Source organism: Rutilus rutilus (genome assembly GCF_951802725.1).
Source record: "Rutilus rutilus genome assembly, chromosome: 7".
Taxonomy (NCBI): Eukaryota; Metazoa; Chordata; class Actinopteri; order Cypriniformes; family Leuciscidae; genus Rutilus; species Rutilus rutilus.
Genome location: NC_140221.1, coordinates 47,263,088 through 47,282,394, shown reverse-complemented (window position 1 = coordinate 47,282,394; position 19,307 = coordinate 47,263,088). Strand labels below are relative to the sequence as shown.

At 43.0% G+C, this 19,307-nt stretch overlaps 1 protein-coding gene across 2 annotated transcripts; it reads left to right on the top strand.

Annotated features, from left to right (window-relative positions):
- Positions 1-795: 795 nt before the first annotated feature.
- LOC311294134 (cytosolic phospholipase A2 gamma-like) lies at positions 796-18,667 on the top strand. Of its 2 annotated transcripts, none has more exons than XM_084414833.1 (15): positions 796-871; positions 1,069-1,094; positions 1,228-1,373; positions 1,467-1,609; positions 1,986-2,199; positions 9,842-9,944; positions 10,033-10,173; positions 14,563-14,628; positions 14,726-14,794; positions 15,265-15,408; positions 15,616-15,759; positions 16,605-16,682; positions 16,759-16,913; positions 17,388-17,553; positions 17,635-18,667. In XM_084414833.1, exons 3-15 carry the CDS (start codon positions 1,236-1,238, stop codon positions 17,790-17,792), a joined length of 1,719 nt encoding a protein of 572 aa, XP_084270959.1. In that variant the 5' UTR covers positions 796-871; positions 1,069-1,094; positions 1,228-1,235; the 3' UTR covers positions 17,793-18,667. The 2 variants fall into 2 exon arrangements, with proteins under 2 accessions (XP_084270959.1, XP_084270960.1); XM_084414834.1 differs by having other exon boundaries at positions 810-871; positions 1,265-1,373.
- The last annotated feature ends 640 nt before the right edge of the window (positions 18,668-19,307 follow it).

Below are 19,307 nucleotides of genomic sequence, written 5' to 3'. Positions count from 1 at the left end.
TTAATTTTATAATTTACAGAATTTCACTTGGGCCAATTGAAAAATTGAGATGTTATCGGTCACTTGAAATTTTTGATTTGGGAGGGTTAGAATTTTTTTACAGTGTACCGTAATTTGTAATGACGCACCTAAAGACTCCAAGACCTCAGATGGGATGGATTTTTGTAAAATCAATAAAAAGACCCCCCCCGTGTGAACTGTTGTGAACACTTTTGAGAATTTTGTACACAATGCTTTGAGAAAACTATGCATATGATTTGTAATTTGTATGAAATGAATGAAAATTACAAATGACAAGTGTTCAGATCACCGTGTTGATTGTTTTGAGAGCAGTGATCTGATGTGGAGATTTGGAGAAGTGTGTCAAATCGATTGAAGAAAACTGTAAAACACACTTTTCACACTATTTAGATGCAGAGGTAATGTCTCCACAACACAGCAAAACCAGCCAAAAAGGGCTTTTTGCTGAGGTATTTAAGTTTGAATTTAATTTTATATGTTTCTGATTTCATTGGGTTTGTGGTTTGAAAACAATCTGCTTCAGTTCAAACACATATTACTGTAGCTTTTACACTTCTATGCATTTAGACATGGTATACACAGTACAGTAACCCTACGGTCCACACCCCCACCCACCTCAAGGAAATTACATGGAAAACTTTTTCTGTTCTCTGGAGTTCAGGTTTTGTCACGGTTCACAAAATGAACACAAGGATTTGTGAACCGTGACAGGTTTATCACCTCCACCTCCCACGATGATATCTAGACTTTCAGAGTCCTATAAAGAGCCTCTTCTGTCTGATCTGAGAGTCGACGGCTGCTGTGCTGATATTGGTGAAGCCTCACGATCTTACAAGACTATACAAGAACAGTGAGTATATGTTTTAAAGTTAGTTTTTAGTTTAAAGTTACCAACTTGCATTTAAAAAAAAAACTGTGGCATAATAATCGATATTTGAGGTATGACTAATTTTTATCAAAAGAACTGTCAAGATTTTCCAAAGATGTTCCCTATTAGTTTTGGAATTATAGATTTTAACTTTAATGTTTGACTCTGTTGTTTTATAGATGGGAGGATCTAAACCCCAGGAAAGGTAATTCTGCTCAGACTCGTATGATTAAATCTGTGCACTTCATTGTACAGTATATAAGTACTGTATTGCATCACAATTAACGTCTACAAACTGGATAATTCTAACAATAACTTTTCTAAAATATATGAAACAGCTGTATAAATGCAGCACTGGTCTGTCTGTCGCTGCAGTGACGTGAGAATCGGACACTCTCTCAATAAGAACGAGGAGGAGTTTGTCGCCAGAAGGAGAAATGATGTTCTACAAAGCCTGAAGAAACTTCAGATAACCTGCAGTGAGGTAATATTATACTTTGTTTATCTGCCTGGATATTTATAAATGGTGTTGTAGCTGATGAATATCAATTGTTTGCTAAATCAATCTGCGTTTCAGAATGAGGTGCCAAACATTGCATTACTGGGATCTGGAGGAGGAGAAAGAGCCATGGTGGGTTTGCTGGGATCCCTGGATCAACTCCAGAAAGCAGGTCTTCTGGACTGTGTGCTTTATCTGAGCGGAGTCTCTGGATCCACCTGGTACATGTACACACACACACACACACACACACACACACACACACACACACACACACACACACACACACACACACGCTTTGTTTATGTGATTTGTGAGGACATTCCATAGGCGTAATGGTTTTTATACTGGACAAACTGTATATTCTATCCCCTTACACTTCCCCTATCCCTAAACCCATCACAGGAAACATTCTGCATTTTTACATTTTGAATAAAACACTGCTTAGTATGTTTTTAAAGCCATTTGAAATACGAGGACTCAGGAAATGTCCTCATAAATCACGTTCAAGTTGTAATACCAGTGTAATACCCATGTCATTATACAAATTTGTGTCCTCACAAGTCATAAATGAGAGCATATGTTGTTCTTCTGAAGGTGCATGACCTCCTTATATCAGGAGCCAGACTGGTCCACCAAACTAGAGACTGTGAAAGACAAGATCGTTCGGAGACTCAGCGGTCCTGCAGTCAGCTGGGGAGATGCTTTTGCCAAACTGAAGAAATATTATACAGACAAAAGAAAAAACAAAAAACTATTCAGCTTGACTGACGTCTGGGCAGCGATGGTCGTCACGGATTATGTGAAAGAGGTTTGTAACTATTCATAATACAACACTCAATGATGTATGATCTTAAAGGAACAGTTCACTTAAAAATTTAAATTCTGTCCTCATTAGGGGCTTTCGCACCAGAGGAACCTTTTCATAGTTTCCTTCGATTTTTCACGATTTCAGTTCTAGGAACTCTTTTTGGAGGTACTAATTTGGCTCCTACTTCAGAGTCGGGTCTTAACCATAGACTGTAAAAAAAACATTTGGTTGATGGACCCCATTGACTTCCATAGTAGTAAAAAAATATATAGAAGGGAAGTCAAAAGTCTAAGACCAATATTGAAAATCTGAGATTTATAAACGATTCCTAACTGTCGTAGGCCAGTGAGAGCTGTGTGTGTAAACCTCACTCCCCTGATCTCATGGCAAGCCGTTTTAACATTTAATCATTTAAACCTACTAGTCTCTATTTTCATGCTACTACTTATTTTTTAGATACTAGTATCTATTCCATTAAGTACAAGTACTTATTCATTAGCTACTAGTACTTATTCATTAGCTACTAATGCTTATTGATTAGCTACTAGTGCTTATTCTTTGGGTACTAGTGCCTTTTCTTAGTGCTTATTCTTTAGGTACTAGTACCTTTTTAAAGATACTAGTACTTATTCATTAGATTCTAGTGCCTATTAAATTGGTTCTAGTACTTATTCATTAGATACTAGTACTTATTATTAGATACTAGTACTTATTATTAGATACTAGTACTTATTCATTAGTTACTAGTATTGGTTTGAGCTGTCGACACGACAGATCTCGTCACAGTTGTTGTTGTTGGTGCGTCCTACGATGCGAATAGAGGCCGATCCTTGATGCACATGGCCGGCCACAGGCGTCGCATACAAACTGGCTAGATGTTGTTATAGATGTTGTCAAGGCATTGTGCTTTCTGCGTCTTCGTTTGTCTACAGCAGTAGTGATGCGGTTGAACTCAAAGGAGTGTATGGCAGTATGGCACTGTGCTCGCCATGATGTCCTGTCTGCAGCCATCTCTTCAAGGGCATTTGGGTCTATGTTGCATAGTTTTAAATTGGCTTTGAGGCCGTCCTTGTAGCGTTTTAGTTGCCCTCCTTGGGAGCGCATGCCGCTCTGGAGCTGGCCATAAAAAACCGGCAGGCATGAATCTGCCATGCGTACAACATGTCCAGACCAGCGAAACTGCGCAGCAAGCAGGAAGGCCTCAATACCAGTGATGCCACAGGTCTGAAGTACCTCAGTATTTGGGACTTTGTCCTGCCATTTGACATGTGCAATACGACGGAGACAACGCATATGGAACTGGTCAAGTTTGGTAATCTGCCTGTGATAAATGGTCCAGGACTCAGATCCATACAACAGCACAGTGAGGATGACTGCCTTATATACTGCCACTTTTGTGTCCAGCTGAATGCCGTGCTCATCCCATATTCTCTTGGACAGTCGACCGAAGGTAAAACTAGCTTTTGCGATGCGGGCACTGATGTCAGAGTCAGCTGTCGTATCAGCTGCGAGAATGCTACCGAGGTAGCAGAATTTGTCAACGGCCGTCAGCACTGTCTCACCTGCAGTAATTACCGGTGGATTGGAATTTAACTTGTTCACCGCTTGAAACATGACTTCTGTCTTCTTTAGACTGACAGTGAGCCCAAACCTAGAAGCTGCAGTTCGGAAACGATCGAATAGTGACTGAGCTTTGGTAAGGGTGTGCGCCATCAGTGCGCAATCATCTGCATACAGGAGGTCACGCAGAATTGCGGAATGTGTCTTTGTACGAGCCTGAAACCTGCGTAGATTGAAAACACAGCCATCTGTATGGAATTGGATTGGAATGCCCATGTCGCAGTCCTTAAAAGCCACGGACAGCATCATGGAAAAAAATATGTTGAATAACAGTGGGGCGAGCACACAGCCCTGTTTGGTGCCATTGGAGATGCCAAATGGGTCAGACAGCTCACCATCATCCAGCACCTGACCAAGCATACCATCATGAAATGAATGGATGATGTTAATTAATTTCTCTGGGCATCCAATCTTATGCAGAATGAGCCAGAGCCCGGTGCGGGGAACTGAGTCGAAGGCTTTCGTGAGGTCAATAAAGATCATATAAAGATCAAGGTGTTGTTCTCGGCACTTCTCCTGAATCTGCCTAGCAGTAAACACCATGTCCATAGTACCGCGGCCTGTACGAAATCCACACTGACTTTCCGGGATGATGTCACTGTCATAAACGTGTTGCTGGAGGCGATTCAGCAGAATTCTTGCCAAAACTTTGCCTGCAGTGGAGAGCAACGAGATCCCACGATGATTGTCACAGCAGGCTCTGTCTCCCTTGCGCTTGTAAATGTGAACAATCAATGCGTCTTTAAAATCTTGAGGCACAGCTTCCTCGCTCCATATTTTACTGAATAATGCATTGAGTGCGGAGAGAAGAGATAGTCTACCTTCCTTCAGCACCTCACTTGGAATGCCATCAGAACCTGGAGCTTTACCAGAGGGCATCTGCTAAAAGGGATACTCCACCGTTTTTTCACATTAAACTATGTTATTCCCTTAACTAAAACGAGTTGATACATACCTCTCTCGTCTCAGTGCGTGCACTAAATCGCTCTGTTTTGAACTATATTGTATGGCGGAATACCATAGCAAGTGCTTGGAAGCACTTCGACTTGGCGCAGTAATATCTTCACTAGAGGGAGCGGGGCCTGTGATTTTTCACGAGTGAAGATATTACTGCGCCGAAGTCGAAGTGCTTCCAAGCACTTGCTATGGTATTCCGCCATACAATATAGTTATCCATTTTACACGCTTAGAAAAGTGCAATGTTTTGTTTTGTGTCACCGTCCTAGGTCGAGTTACACTATGCGAGTAACTGTATTTAAATAGGGAAAACGTGGAGGTGTTTGGTAGCTTCTCTGCTTGGCACATATTGAATGAACTGGGCTAACAAAGTTTCGCGGCAAGACAGAGCGATTTAGTGCACGCACTGAGACGAGAGAGGTATGTATCAACTGTCTTAGTTAAGGGAATAACATAGTTTAATATGAAAAAACGGTGGAGTATCCCTTTAATGGCACATGCGACTTCCTCCTGGGACGGGATATCGTCCAGGTCCGAGGCCATTGGCCACTGCGCTATGTCACCAAGCAGTGAGTCATCGAAAGCAGCTGGCTGGTTCAATACCAATTGAAAATGGTCTACCCAGCGTCTGAGGATCTCGGCCTTGTCAGAAAGTAGGGTTCCGTCAATGGCATGTACAGGTGTAGAACCAGCTCTCAGGGGCCCATAGACTGCCTTTAGACCGTGATAGAATGCCTTTATATCATATCGGTCTGCAGCAAACTGAAGTTCCTCAGCTTTTGACTGCCACCATCTCTTCTTCATTTCACGCAGGCGGCAGTGATGCGCGGGTTGATCCGAAATGAGCGGGTGCCTGCGGTCACCCGCGGTCACCCGCGGTTACGAGTCATCCAAAACTATTTTTTATGATATTCGTGTCGCGGTCGGTCGGGTCGTTTGAAATAAAGGTGCCAATTAAACCTTTGTAATTTATATAGTACTAGACACAATTTTCTATGAAATACATAGGCCTACACTTTATTGGCTAAATAATTGGTGCGAAGATGACGCACAAGCTCAGTCTGCAGGTCGAGATGGAGGTGGCAAGAGAAAAGGTGAAGACTGGGGAGTGGAAGCTCCGCAAATACACAAATAGAAAGAGCAAAGTGTGGGAGACATTTGCCGAAATAATGAAAGATGATGACCAAAGTGCTGGCTTTGTCATGTGTACTTCTTGCGATGCTATTTACACATTTGATAACCACAAAACTGGCACGACCAACCAGGCACGGCGCCAGGATTTCAGTTTTGGATGGGCCAGTGGGTGGGCCTTAAATTAAAAACGTAAAAAAAAAAAAAAAAAACGTTATCCAATCACTGCTTAACCTAATAAAAAAAATATTGACTAATATAGCCTACTGTTATATTATCTGTGCGTATACATAATATAGATTTTAATAGCTTGATGCTCTTTTGTTGCATTGTTAAAAGTAAATCCGCGATCGCTCTCCATGGTTCTGACCAAAGAAGAGAGCTTTGGAATCTCCATTACGCATATACCTGGGCTGCATTTTCCGATAATGTTGTCTCTTAGCGCGCTACGAAGACTCTTAAGGTATAACTTAACTAAAGGTATACTACCACTAAAGGTATATCATTGCTAGGCGTCTTCAGGGCTATCATCCACTCGCGAGGCAGAGGCGCTGAAAGGCAGAGGCGCTGGCGCCCTATAGCAACGGCGCTGTTTTTGGTAACACATGATTTTGACGACTTCATTGAGTTTTGTTTTATAGAAAACTCTTTTTAAAAGATTTTCGTTTTGTATAAATCGTATCTTCATTTTGATCAATGTTTTATCCATCAATTGCCAGTATTTAATAAATAAGACGCAAATATATAGCAGACAATGTAATAAGGCGCCGGCACGATCACTTACATTGCATGTGAACTGGAGGGCGCCGAAACTCAGCTTGTGCCTCACAGATTTGAGAAATATAGGCTATATATTACAGAAAGCTTGAAATGTCTACTTTTAAACGAAAATATTCAAACCAAAATAAATAGGCTACTCTCTGATTATGTAATTTCTCTCTGGCGTTCATGGCGAGTCCGCAATCTCCGCATCGTCAACTTCATCTTTGCAGCGACACAGAAAACACCAGTTTATTACTAAACAATTAAATGTCTCCTTGCTAATTTAGACACATTCATAATCATTACTTTAACCGGTTCATAACGCTTATTATCCTGTAGTAAGTAATTGAATTAATATAAAGGGGCGATTTGTCCACCAATGGCTTAAATGAACAACTACTAGTCGACTAGAAAAAAAAAATTAGTCGGAGGCAGCCCTTATTCCACATATTTTCGAACCAGCAGGCCATTCTGGGTTGAGCGAGCGACCCTACGGAATGAGTGAGCGGAGCGGAATATTCAGAAATGCGCTCTCCACTCACGAGCTCTGATCGGAACAAACCCGAACTACTGTCTGCTGAACTTGAGCAGAAACATCAAAATAGACATAGCCAGCTTTTTTAAATAGTTTTTAAAACTAAACATTTAGACTATTTTAGTACAAATTATGAGCTTATTGACGATTTTTTATAATTCTTGACAAAATTAGAATATATTAAGTTATATTAAGATGCTACGATGAGCATTTACTACTTTTAAAAAATGCGGGTCAGGAAGCGGGTCGGGTACAATATTTTCATTTTCTTTTTTTGCGGTCCGAGTTGCGGGCGGGTTAGTTGAAAACGTCGGTCGGGTGCGGTTTGTTTATACATTGACCCGCGCATCACTGGCAGGCGGGTCTGTGCTGCATTTCTTGCCCTAGTATATGCTGACTTTTTCGCAGTGCTGGATTTATCATTGACCCAAGCCAAGTGAGCTGTGTGCATTGTGTTCAACAGGGCTTGAGCTTCAACATCCTGATCGTCAAACCAGTCCTTATATTTGAATGTGGTGAAGCCGAGGACTTCAGCAGCTGTGTTGTACGTGGTATCCCTGATTTTGGACCATGTCTCCTCAACATTAATGGTAGCTTGATTGTCCAAGGTGCTGAGCCTGTCTGAAAGGGTCTGACATAAGTTAATATGGCAAGAGTCAACACGAAGCTTAGAAACATCCAGTCGCTTCCGCCTTTTGGCTTTATGTCGACGAGATGGAGCTAGGTCCAGAGACAACACACTACACAGCAATCGGTGCTCAGACCAACAGCTTGTGCCTTGCATGGCTCGAGTTATATGGACCTCCCTGAGATGTTCCTGCCGGGTGATGATGTAGTCCAACACGTGCCAGTGCTTTGATCGAGGATGTTGCCACGTGGTCTTGTACTTGTTCGCTTGCTGATAGAAGGAGTTTGTGATCGCCAGCTCATGTTGCGCACATATCTCCAGCAGCAGCGTGCCGTTTGTGTTCTCGTTTCCCACTGAGTGTGTCCCCAAGACTTTCGGCCATGCAATGACATCACGTCCCACACGCGCATTAAAGTCTCCCATAAGGAAGAGCCGGTGTATATGAGGCACTGAACGTAAGGCAGTGTTAAGGTGTTCATAGAAAGACTCCTTCTGGTCATCACTGGCGGTCATTGTGGGTGCATAGGCACTAATCAAGACAGCACTGTTGCCACTGTTGCTGCATCAGCTGCAAGGTCATCAGCCTTGGCGACAGGCCACGAGGTTGCACTTCTAGGAGTGGTAGCAATGATGTCTTCACTGCAAATCCAACTCCAGCCTGCCTTGGCTGACCTTCGGGCTGCCCAATGCAGAAGAATGTGTAGCCGGCGTTGACTTCTGTGAGTTTGGTTTCTCCAGAAATTCTTGTCTCACTGAGAGCAGCAATGTCTATTCTGTATCTTGCCAGTTCACGGGCAATGATTGCAGTTCTCCGTTCATGACGATCAGCAGAGTCCAAAAGTGTGCGCACATTTCAAGAGGCCAGACACAGTTTAGTCTTTATCTTTTGTACTTTTTGTCGACCGCAGAATCGGATACTCAGCTGTTCATGGTGAACCAGCAGAGTGAGTGGAACGAGCGATGTTTAAGAAACCTTTTCTATCCCCTTCTTCCGTGAAAGAGAGCAGCGCTGTCCCTAAAAAGGGCTGCTCTGTCACCTGGGCAGGGTACGGATGGTACTGTCGTTCCAGGTAAGCATCAAACGACCATTACACCCAGGCCGCCTACATGCAGGTTTGTGGCTAAGTGCTCCCGGTGGTATCCTCCACCTGCACCCGTCGCCACTTGCCCATCGCCGCAGGACTTGAATGGCAATTGATTTGACACAATGAATGGATTATAGTGGGAAAAGCTTGTGTGACCGATCCCACTCTCTCTTCCACCAGTGACCGTTGCCAGCAAGCTCAGAACCTCAGAACCTGAGACCTGCTGGCGCAGCAAGCTGGCCGAAAGTGATCCCAAGATGGGAGCCCTACCGCCCTCCAGAGTGGCTTGTGACTGCTCCGCTGCGGTGCTGTCTTCGCCAATGTCATGACGTGCCGAGTTGTAGCCAGAAGACACCATGGCAGTCTTTGCCAGAGCCCACTTAGCCAGTCATTTTCAGGGTTCCTGCAAGGCCTTTCCATCTCGCGTAACGCCCTAGGTGATACTTCAGTACGAGCACCTTCATCACTGATGGCATAGCCCGAGTAGGCAATCCCCTACTTAACTGTTCACCCCCTCACCACGTTGAGGTGTGGGTCGGACTCAGAGGGGGAGTTACTAGTACTTATTATTAGATACTAGTACTTATTCATTAGATACTAGTACCTATTAAATAGATACAAGTATTCATTAGATACTAGTACCTATTTCGATAGTGACTAGTAACTATTCTTTTGTTACTAGTAACAAATGTAAATTTTTGCCATTTACTTCTATGGGGATCTGTCATTCAGATATCAACTATTCAGTTCTGACTAGAATGTATTCCAATTGTGACTAGTAGTTATTCATTAGGTACTAGTACTTATTTTTTAGATACTCAAGGTGTTTTTCACTTGAGCTTGATTGTGACTGAATAAATCGTCCCAGGTCTCTCCTACACCAACATGATAAATAACAGCTCCAGAATTTTTTTTTCTCTTCAGATAGACGAACACACACTCACAGATCAGAGGGACCATCACAGTAAAGACCCGTTTCCCATCTACACAGCGATCGACAAGCAATGCAAACAGAGCAACGATGGAGGTCTGTGTGTGTGTGTGTGTGTGTGAGATAGACAGACAGAGTTAATGTGTTTGTGTCAGCTGTTATATGGACGTGTTTCTGTCTGCAGACCCCTGGTTTGAGTTCACTCCATATGAAGCCGGTTATTCCCTCACTGGAGCGTTTGTGGAAACATCCAACTTTGGCAGCAAGTTTGAAAATGGGTGTAAGATCAAGAACCAGCCTGAGATTGACATGCTGTACCTGCAAGGTAACAAACTCTGTGTGACAGGAGAGTCCATCCATCCATCCATCCATCCATCCATCTTCTACCGCTTATCCGGGGCCGGGTCGCGGGGGCAGCAGTCTAAGCAGGGATGCCCAGACTTCCCTCTCCCTAGACACTTCCTCCAGCTCTTCCGGGGGGACACCGAGGCGTTCCCAGGCCAGCCGGGAGACATAGTCTCTCCAGCGTGTCCTAGGTCTTCCCCGGGGTCTCCTCCCGGTGGGACATGCCCGGAACACCTTCCCGGGAAGGCGTCCAGGAGGCATCCGGAAAAGATGCCCGAGCCACCTCAACTGACCCCTCTCGATGTGGAGGAGCAGCGGCTCTACTCTGAGCTCCTCCCGAGTGACCGAGCTTCTCACCCTATCTCTAAGGGATCGCCCAGCCACCCTGCGGAGAAAGCTCATTTCGGCCGCTTGTATCCGGGATCTTGTCCTTTCGGTCATGACCCACAGCTCATGACCATAGGTGAGAGTAGGAACGTAGATTGACTGGTAAATCGAGAGCTTCGCCTTGCGGCTCAGCTCCTTCTTTGCCACGACAGACCGGTACAGGGACCGCATTACTGCAGAAGCTGCACCGATCCGCCTGTCAATCTCCCGTTCCATCCTTCCCTCACTCGTGAACAAGACCCCAAGATACTTGAACTCCTCCACTTGAGGCAGGAGCTCTCCACCAACCTGAAGCGAGCAAACCACCCTTTTCCGACTGAGAACCATGGCCTCGGACTTGGAGGTGCTGATTTTCATCCCAGCCGCTTCACACTCGGCTGCAAACCGTCCCAGTGCATGCTGGAGGTCCTGGTCTGATGAGGCCAACACAACAACATCATCCGCAAAGAGCAGAGATGAAATCGTGTGGTGCCCAAACCCGACCCCCTCCGGCCCCTGGCTGCGCCTAGAAATTCTGTCCATAAAAATTATGAACAGAACCGGCGACAAAGGGCAGCCCTGCCGGAGTCCAACACGCACCGGGAACAAGTCTGACTTACTGCTGGCAATACGAACCAAGCTCCTGCTCCGGTCGTACAGGGACCGGATAGCCCTTAGCAAAGGGCCCCGGACCCCATACTCCCGGAGCACCCTCCACAGGCCGCCGCGAGGGACACAGTCGAATGCCTTCTCCAAATCCACAAAGCACATGTAGATTGGTTGGGCAAACTCCCATGAGCCCTCCAGCACCCTGTAGAGGGTATAGAGCTGGTCCAGTGTTCCACGACCGGGACGAAAACCACACTGTTCCTCCTGAATCCGAGGTTCTACTATCGGCCGGATTCTCCTCTCCAGTACCCTGGCATAGACTTTCCCAGGGAGGCTGAGAAGTGTGATCCCCCTATAGTTGGAGCACACCCTCCGATCCCCCTTCTTGAAAAGAGGGACCACCACCCCGGTCTGCCAGTCCAAAGGTACTGTCTCCAACCGCCACGCGATGTTGCAGAGGCGTGTCAGCCAAGACAGCCCCACAACATCCAGAGACTTGAGGTACTCAGGGCGGATCTCATCCACCCCCGGTGCCTTGCCACCGAGGAGTTTCTTGACTACCTCGGTGACTTCAGCTTGGGTGATGGACGAGTCCGCCTCCGAGCCCTCAGCCTCTGCTTCCTCAATGGAAGACGTGACGGCGGGATTGAGGAGATCCTCGAAGTATTCCTTCCACCGTCCGGTGATATCCCCAGTCGAGGTCAACAGCTGCCCACCTCCACTGTAAACAGCGTTGGTAGGGCACTGCTTCCCCCTCCTGAGGCGCCGGACGGTTTGCCAGAATCTCTTCGAGGCCGACCGATAGTCCTTCTCCATGGCCTCACCGAACTCCTCCCAGGCCCGAGTTTTTGCCTCCACAACCACCCGGGCTGCAGTCCGCTTGGCCCGTCGGTACCCATCAGCTGCCTCAGGAGTCCCACAAGCCAGCCAGGCCCGATAGGACTCCTTCTTCAGCTTGACGGCATCCCTTACTTCCGGTGTCCACCACCGGGTTCGGGGATTGCCGCCTCGACAGGCACCGGAGACCTTACGGCCACAGCTCCGAGTGGCCGCGTTGACAATGGAGGTGGAGAACATGGTCCACTCGGACTCAATATCTCCAGACTCCCTCGGGATCTGGTCGAAGCTCTGCCGGAGGTGGGAGTTGAAGATCTCTCTGACAGGAGATTCGGCCAAACGTTCCCAACAGACCCTCACAGTACGTTTGGGTCTGCCGAGTCTGTCCAGCTTCCTCCCCCGCCATTGGATCCAACTCACCACCAACTCACCGGCCGTATGTCCAAGACATACGGCCGGAGGTCAGATGAAACGACCACAAAGTCGATCATCGACCTCCGGCCTAGGGTGTCCTGGTGCCATGTGCACTGATGGACACCCTTATGCTTGAACATGGTGTTCGTTATGGACAAGCTGTAACTAGCACAGAAGTCCAATAACAGAACACCACTCGGGTTCAGATCAGGGGGGCCGTTCCTCCCAATCACGCCCCTCCAGGTGTCACTGTCGCTGCCCACGTGGGCGTTGAAGTCCCCCAGTAAAACGATGGAGTCCCCAGTCGGAGCACTTTCCAGCACCCCTCCCAGAGACTCCAAGAAGGCCGGGTACTCTGCACTGCCGTTCGGCCCGTAAGCACAAACGACAGTGAGAGACCTATCCCCAACCCGAAGGCGTAGGGAAGCGACCCTCTCGTTCACCGGGGTGAACTCCAACACATGGCGGCTGAGCTGGGGGGCTATAAGCAAACCCACACCAGCCCGCCGCCTCTCACCATGGGCAACTCCAGAGTGGTGAAGAGTCCATCCTCTCTCGAGGAGTGTGGTTCCAGAGCCCAAGCCGTGCGTAGAGGTGATCCCAACTATCTCTAGTCGGAATCTCCGAACCTCACGCACAAGCTCAGGCTCCTTCCCCGCCAGAGAGGTGACATTCCATGTCCCTAGAGCTAGATTCCGCGTCCAGGGATCGGGTTGTCTAGGCTCCCGCCTTCGACTGCCGCCCGATCCACTTTGCACCGGCCCCTTACGGTCCCTCCTGCAGGTGGTGGGTTCACTGGAGGGTGGCCCCACGTCACTCCTTCGGGCTGAGCCCGGCCGGACCCCATGGGGGGAGGCCCGACCACCATGCGCTCGCATACGAGCCCCAACCCCGGGCCTGGCTCCAGGGTGGGGCCCCGGCTGCGCCATACCGGGCGACGTCACGGTCCTCCTTTTTTTGGGCATCATAAGGGGTTTTGAACCGCTCTTAGTCTGACCCGTCGCCTAGGACCTGTTTGCCTTGGGAGACCCTACCAGGGGCATATAGCCCCAGACAACATAGCTCCTAGGTTCATTCGGGTACTCAAACCCCTCCACCACGGTAAGGTGGCAGTTCAAGGAGGGGGTGACAGGAGAGTTTATTCATATTTATAATATCAACCTACATTCTCTTGATTCTCCATTGTACATTGACCTGAATTAGAGAATAGTGTAAAATAGATCAATAGTATCTGGGATTGATCTGGAGATCAGGGGTCTCAAGCCTCTGAGAATTACTCACAAGAACACTGCTAAGAATTGACTTAAGAGTAAAACAATTCTTGGCTCAGAGCTGCTTCTAAAAGTTAGTTATCAAGCAACTCAGTCGTAATTTAAGTGAAGTGTAGGACTAAATCTTAAGTGTCAGTCTTAGAGATAATTCACAACACTTTGCTGTGCCAAAAACGGGATTTTGGATGACGACATAGTTATGGACCAATCACTGAATAGATTTCCTTATTTAAGAATATTCTCAGATAAATTTACATTGAATGGTGAAAGTTTACATTCAACACACATTTGACAATAAATAATTTTCAAGAGAATACATTGATATACACATTGGAAATTAAAGATAAACACGGTTTCCACCATGTCTTAATTACACATTTTAAACTGGTGTGCTGATAACTGATATAGCCTAGATTTTATGATAAAATCAGCCACTGTGGACTCCAAAAGAAAACTGAATTGGGAACACACATACCTCTGTTAGAATCTCAGAAAATTTGGCTTTTGGTTTCATGACCCTTTAAGAAATAACTTGCTTTTACATTAAAGTAGGTGTAAATTTCATGAATTCTCAGCGCTTAAGACTATGAGACTTTGAGAAGCTTAATAAATACGGGCCCAGGTCTGTCAAAACTGAAATATAAAGCATTAAAATTAGAAATGCTGAAAAATCATTAAAATCATTTCACCAACACACTGAGGTGCTGTTTTTCAACATAACCCTTCTCATTACACAGTGATTTAAAGGAAAGATCATTTTTGCTTAACAATAAGAGCTTAAATCAGACTGTTTGTATTACAAATGTATTATAAAAATGATACATTTTGTTTATTGTGAAGTACACTTTTAAGCTTATATGTGTTTTCTGCAGCTCTGTGCGGCAGCGCTTTAGCTGATGGAGCCGAGATCCGTAAATTCCTCTGGGAAAAAATAGGAGGTGCAACTTCATTTGTTCTGAAGATTCAGTTCTGTCTAAAGCTGAGAGTCATTTGATTATCATGTGAACCTTAATTCTGTTTGATTTCCCCCCCCAGAGTTATTACATTTAATACCTAAATTTAAATCACAAACAGAAATGTTGATGTGTACGGGATCGAGTGAAGGTAAAGCATTTATTACAGCTTTTATTTATTGACAAGTGTATTTATCTTTTGTGGTATATGTGGAAGATCATTCAGTGCTGTGTTTCCGAAACTCTGGAAATTCTCTTCTTTTAACTCTTTGTTACATTTCTACTATACACTCAACTAAAAACCTCTTGTATGTATATATGTCCTATCTATGTGATGCATACTAATGCTTAATGCTGTGTTTTTGTTATCTTCTTGTACAGCGACCTTGACCTTGGGAAAGGCACTTTATAAATAAAACGTATTATTATTATTATTATTATTTTGTGTCTAATGATGCTTCCTGCTGAGGAATAAAAGTTAAACTCATACTGATGAAAAATAAAAGTGAGCTATAATGATGAGTGTCACCTTAAAACACCTGATATCTGAATGTCATAAATTTGGGGATGGAAAGCACTTGATATTCAAGACATTTTGCCCTGTGTTCATGTTTGTTCAAGGTGTGTTTTCTTCCGAAGAGTCAAACTCCCCGGACATAGACCGATGTTACCAGGTGCTCATTGATCTTGTGGACATGAATCTCTTGGTTTTGAATGGCGAAGATCCATCTGATCTTGAAGAATGCATCAAAACAGAGATGAACGGTAAGAATACACAGAAGTGTGCTAGAAAATGTATCTTTAATGCCCTTTCAGCAACATTTAAACAGTAAAATAATAAACTACAAACTAATTAATGAAACGGTAATATGCAAAAACATCAGTTATGGCCAACAAAAACTCCATTTAACACAAGATACACAAACCTGCATCAGATTAAAAGAACTCAATCATGTTCTCCTCTTTTCACAGAGATCACTGGAGTCAATCATCGGAGGACTTTTCAAACAAAGCGTTTGAAAATCGCAAAAATAGATAATGCAAAACAGTCTGTGGAACATTTCACTGAGGATGTGTGTAATAAATTGAGTAGTTGGTTCAGTTTCTGGCAGCTTGGTAGGTTGAACTGTCTTTACAATGTGTTGATTTGTATAATACTTCATTTTTGATTTTCTAGCCAAGATTAATGCATGAACCGAAATGTGCTTTACTTTAAGCTTCCATAAAGCTTCCAATAGCACCATCTTAGTGAAAAACAAATATATTAAAATGTATTTAAAATACATTGTTTTGTGCTAAGCATACTACAAATACATTTACATATTTATTTGCTTAATAAAAATACCCTGCAATTGTAGTTTTGGAATACCAAACTGGTATACTTAAAGTCTGCTAAACTGGAACAACTTATTTTGTACTCAGTGCACTTTAATTGTGAGGAAATAGTGCTGAGGTCCAGCTGAAGATACACTTAAGTATATTTTATTTTTATATTTGCGAAAGTGGAACAATTGCAAGTATACTTTAAGTACACTTTAAATATCATGCATTTAAAACTGATATTATACAGCAATCATACAATCTTTATTAATGATATTAAAACACATTTTAGGCATAATATTAAGAAATGTGCAGTGAGAAATAAAGAAATACTCCAAAAAGTTTATATCGTTTATTATAGTTTTATATCAGTAAGTATTAAGTGATATGTCAATAAATATGTTAATATTTTTAATAGTTTGGTATAGGATTTTTTTCCACTAGGGTAACGAAAAAGGTTTTAACAGACTGATGCCACAGAAGAACATTTAGACATCCAATGATGTACTTTAAATCTGAAGAATCTATCATGAAACATGTCTCCAAAGAACCGTATAGTCAACTAAAAAACAGATACAGAATATAAAACAGTATCAGAACCATTTACTGAATTTAAGAACCACTGTGTATTTGTTTTACAGATCTTTGTACTAGTATTGTTATATGTATGGCTCATTGGATCTGGGGCAGGAAATATGACTTTCTTCACAACATGAAAGGTGAGAACAGAAACTCATAGACAGATGCTAACTGGAAATTCATTGTGAATAATATAATAATGCTGTGATCTCTCAGATGAAGCAGTGCCCTCCGCTCTTCTGGAAAGTGAGACGAGAGACTATATAGACGCTGGACTGTTGCTGAACTCCCCCTATTTCTCAGTGCTGAGAGAAGAGAGACACATCAACCTCATCATTTCACTGGATTTCAGTGAGGGGGATCCTTTCATGGTATTATATGCATTTACTCATAGAAGTTCATTTAAAGGGTGAAAAAAAAATCACCTATCAATCATCATTTACTCCCTCGCGTGTCGTTCCAAATGTGACTGGTTTCTTCTGTAGAACACAATAGGAGATTTTTTTAAATAATCTTTCTGCTTTTTTCCTCATGACATTCAAAGTGACCACCAGAATTCACACTAACGTAAAATAAACACATTAACAGATAATTACAAATGCTGTATATAATTTAAATGGCTAAAAAAAACAAAAACAAGAAAGAAAACCATTTAAAAATAGAGCATGTGTTTTTATCTAACCATATTCATTTATAATACCTAGAGAGTGCTGTCCGTTAGCATTCTCATTTATCTCAAATGGGGTTTCTTATCCTGACGATTTTGGTGAATACTTTAAATTTAAACTTGAAATGTCTGTCTAACCCTTTTAATCAAACAATAATGTGCTGTTTTTCTACTGCAGACAGTGAGGGAAGCTGCTGAGATGTGCGGGAAACTAAACATCCCTTTCCCTGAGGTCAACATTCCTGATGAAGACTTAAAGAAACCGAAGGACTTCTATGTGTTCAAAGGCCAAAACACTCCAACCGTGATACACATCCCTCTCTTTAATGTGGCCAACTGTGGAGGCAAGTTATGATCTTACAATGTCCTGAATAAAACTGAAATATCAACTGTGTTCTGATTTAAGTGTGTTAATGTTTCTTCAGATGATATTAAGAAGTGGTGTAAAGAATATAAGACCTTTCAAGGTCCTTACAAGCCTGAAAAGATCACTAAACTGATGGAGGTCGCTGGAAAAAACATCACAAACAACAAAGACAATCTGCTGGAGCAGATTCGTCACGCCATGAAAAAGCACAAATAATGAATAATAAATATCAGTGGTGTACAGCGTTCTGAAACAAGACGGCAAAGTCCTCACTGTTTGTTTTAATGTAAATTCAAGTTACACTTAATGTGGACACATTTTTGACGCATGTGAAATGTGCATGAAAACATGTGGACGGAGCAATAGGCCAATCATTATGTTTTTTTCTGTTTAATGTTAAATAGTTTTTGCATGTTTCAGTCTGTTCATATAAACAGCTGATCATTAAAGGTGCTGTATGTAACTTTTTCACTCTACTAAAGCATAAAAATACCATAATATGTTTGCAGATATTTGGGAAACATGCTAAGTTCACATACTTGTTTCTTTGAAAAACACTTCTACAGCCAGTTATTTTACTTTGAAATGTGCGTTTCCAGGCTGGAATGTTTCTTTTTGTTTTGGTCTGTGATACTGCACGTTGCCAATTTTCATTGTCCATTGCGCTCGTTCCTGTTGCGCGTGCTCAAACTGGCAACCCGAGTGAGCGCCGTCCAGTCTGAGGAGCGGGAGGCGGGAGAAACCACGATCTCCGATATTTTGAATAATACTGCAGTACCTGTTTCGACCACTAGTAGTCATTCTTACATACTGCACCTTTAATAATCAAATCAACCATAACACAGACTGGCTTACAACTATGATTGCTGATTAAAATGTTGTATTACTTTGCTTCTGTTAAAATTAATTAATAAATCATTCTCTACAGATATGGTTTTGTCCTGGTCAGTTGATATCAAACAGCACAAATGCTCATTATTATGAAACTGATAGTTGTGGTCCTGGATGCTGATTGGACAATCCAGAGTTCCAGTTTACAATCTCATAACTCTTTATAATTTTAAGAGTGAGAGAAAGAGAGAGAGAGAGAGACAGAGAAAGACAGAGAAAGAGAGAAAGAAAGAAAGAGAGAGAGATTTATTTTTTATTTTTAAACACCTTTAATTACAATAAACAAACCATCAATAATCAACATTTAAATCAAACATCAATCAATAAAAAAAAAAAAAACTTTGTTTTAAATAAGAAAGAATAATTCATCATTACCAATTTCGCAATTATATATCCCCTTACAACACCAAATTATTTCAAACTTCATAAAGTCGTCCATTGCTTTATAATAATTAAAATCTATTAGGATTCTAGATATCACAGAATTACCAAACACAGCTTCTAAACTATTACATACACCTTGATCAACTTTCTCCTTTCTTGTAATATAAATCACCATCTTTGCCTGGCCTAAAATAAAATTAAACACCTGACATTGATTCTTGCAGCTCTGGGAATATTTGAAACCACAAATAAACATCTTCATTGAAAAACACTCATTAAAACATTTAAAAATGTTGTTTAAAACAATAAATAAATGTTTCAACCTTGAACACTGCATGAATACATGAAATACAGTTTCCCTTTGTAAACAGTAAGGACAATTCTGATCAACGTCAGGATTAATTACCGAAACAAATGCGTTCACAGCAATAGCCCCATATAACAATCTCCATTGCA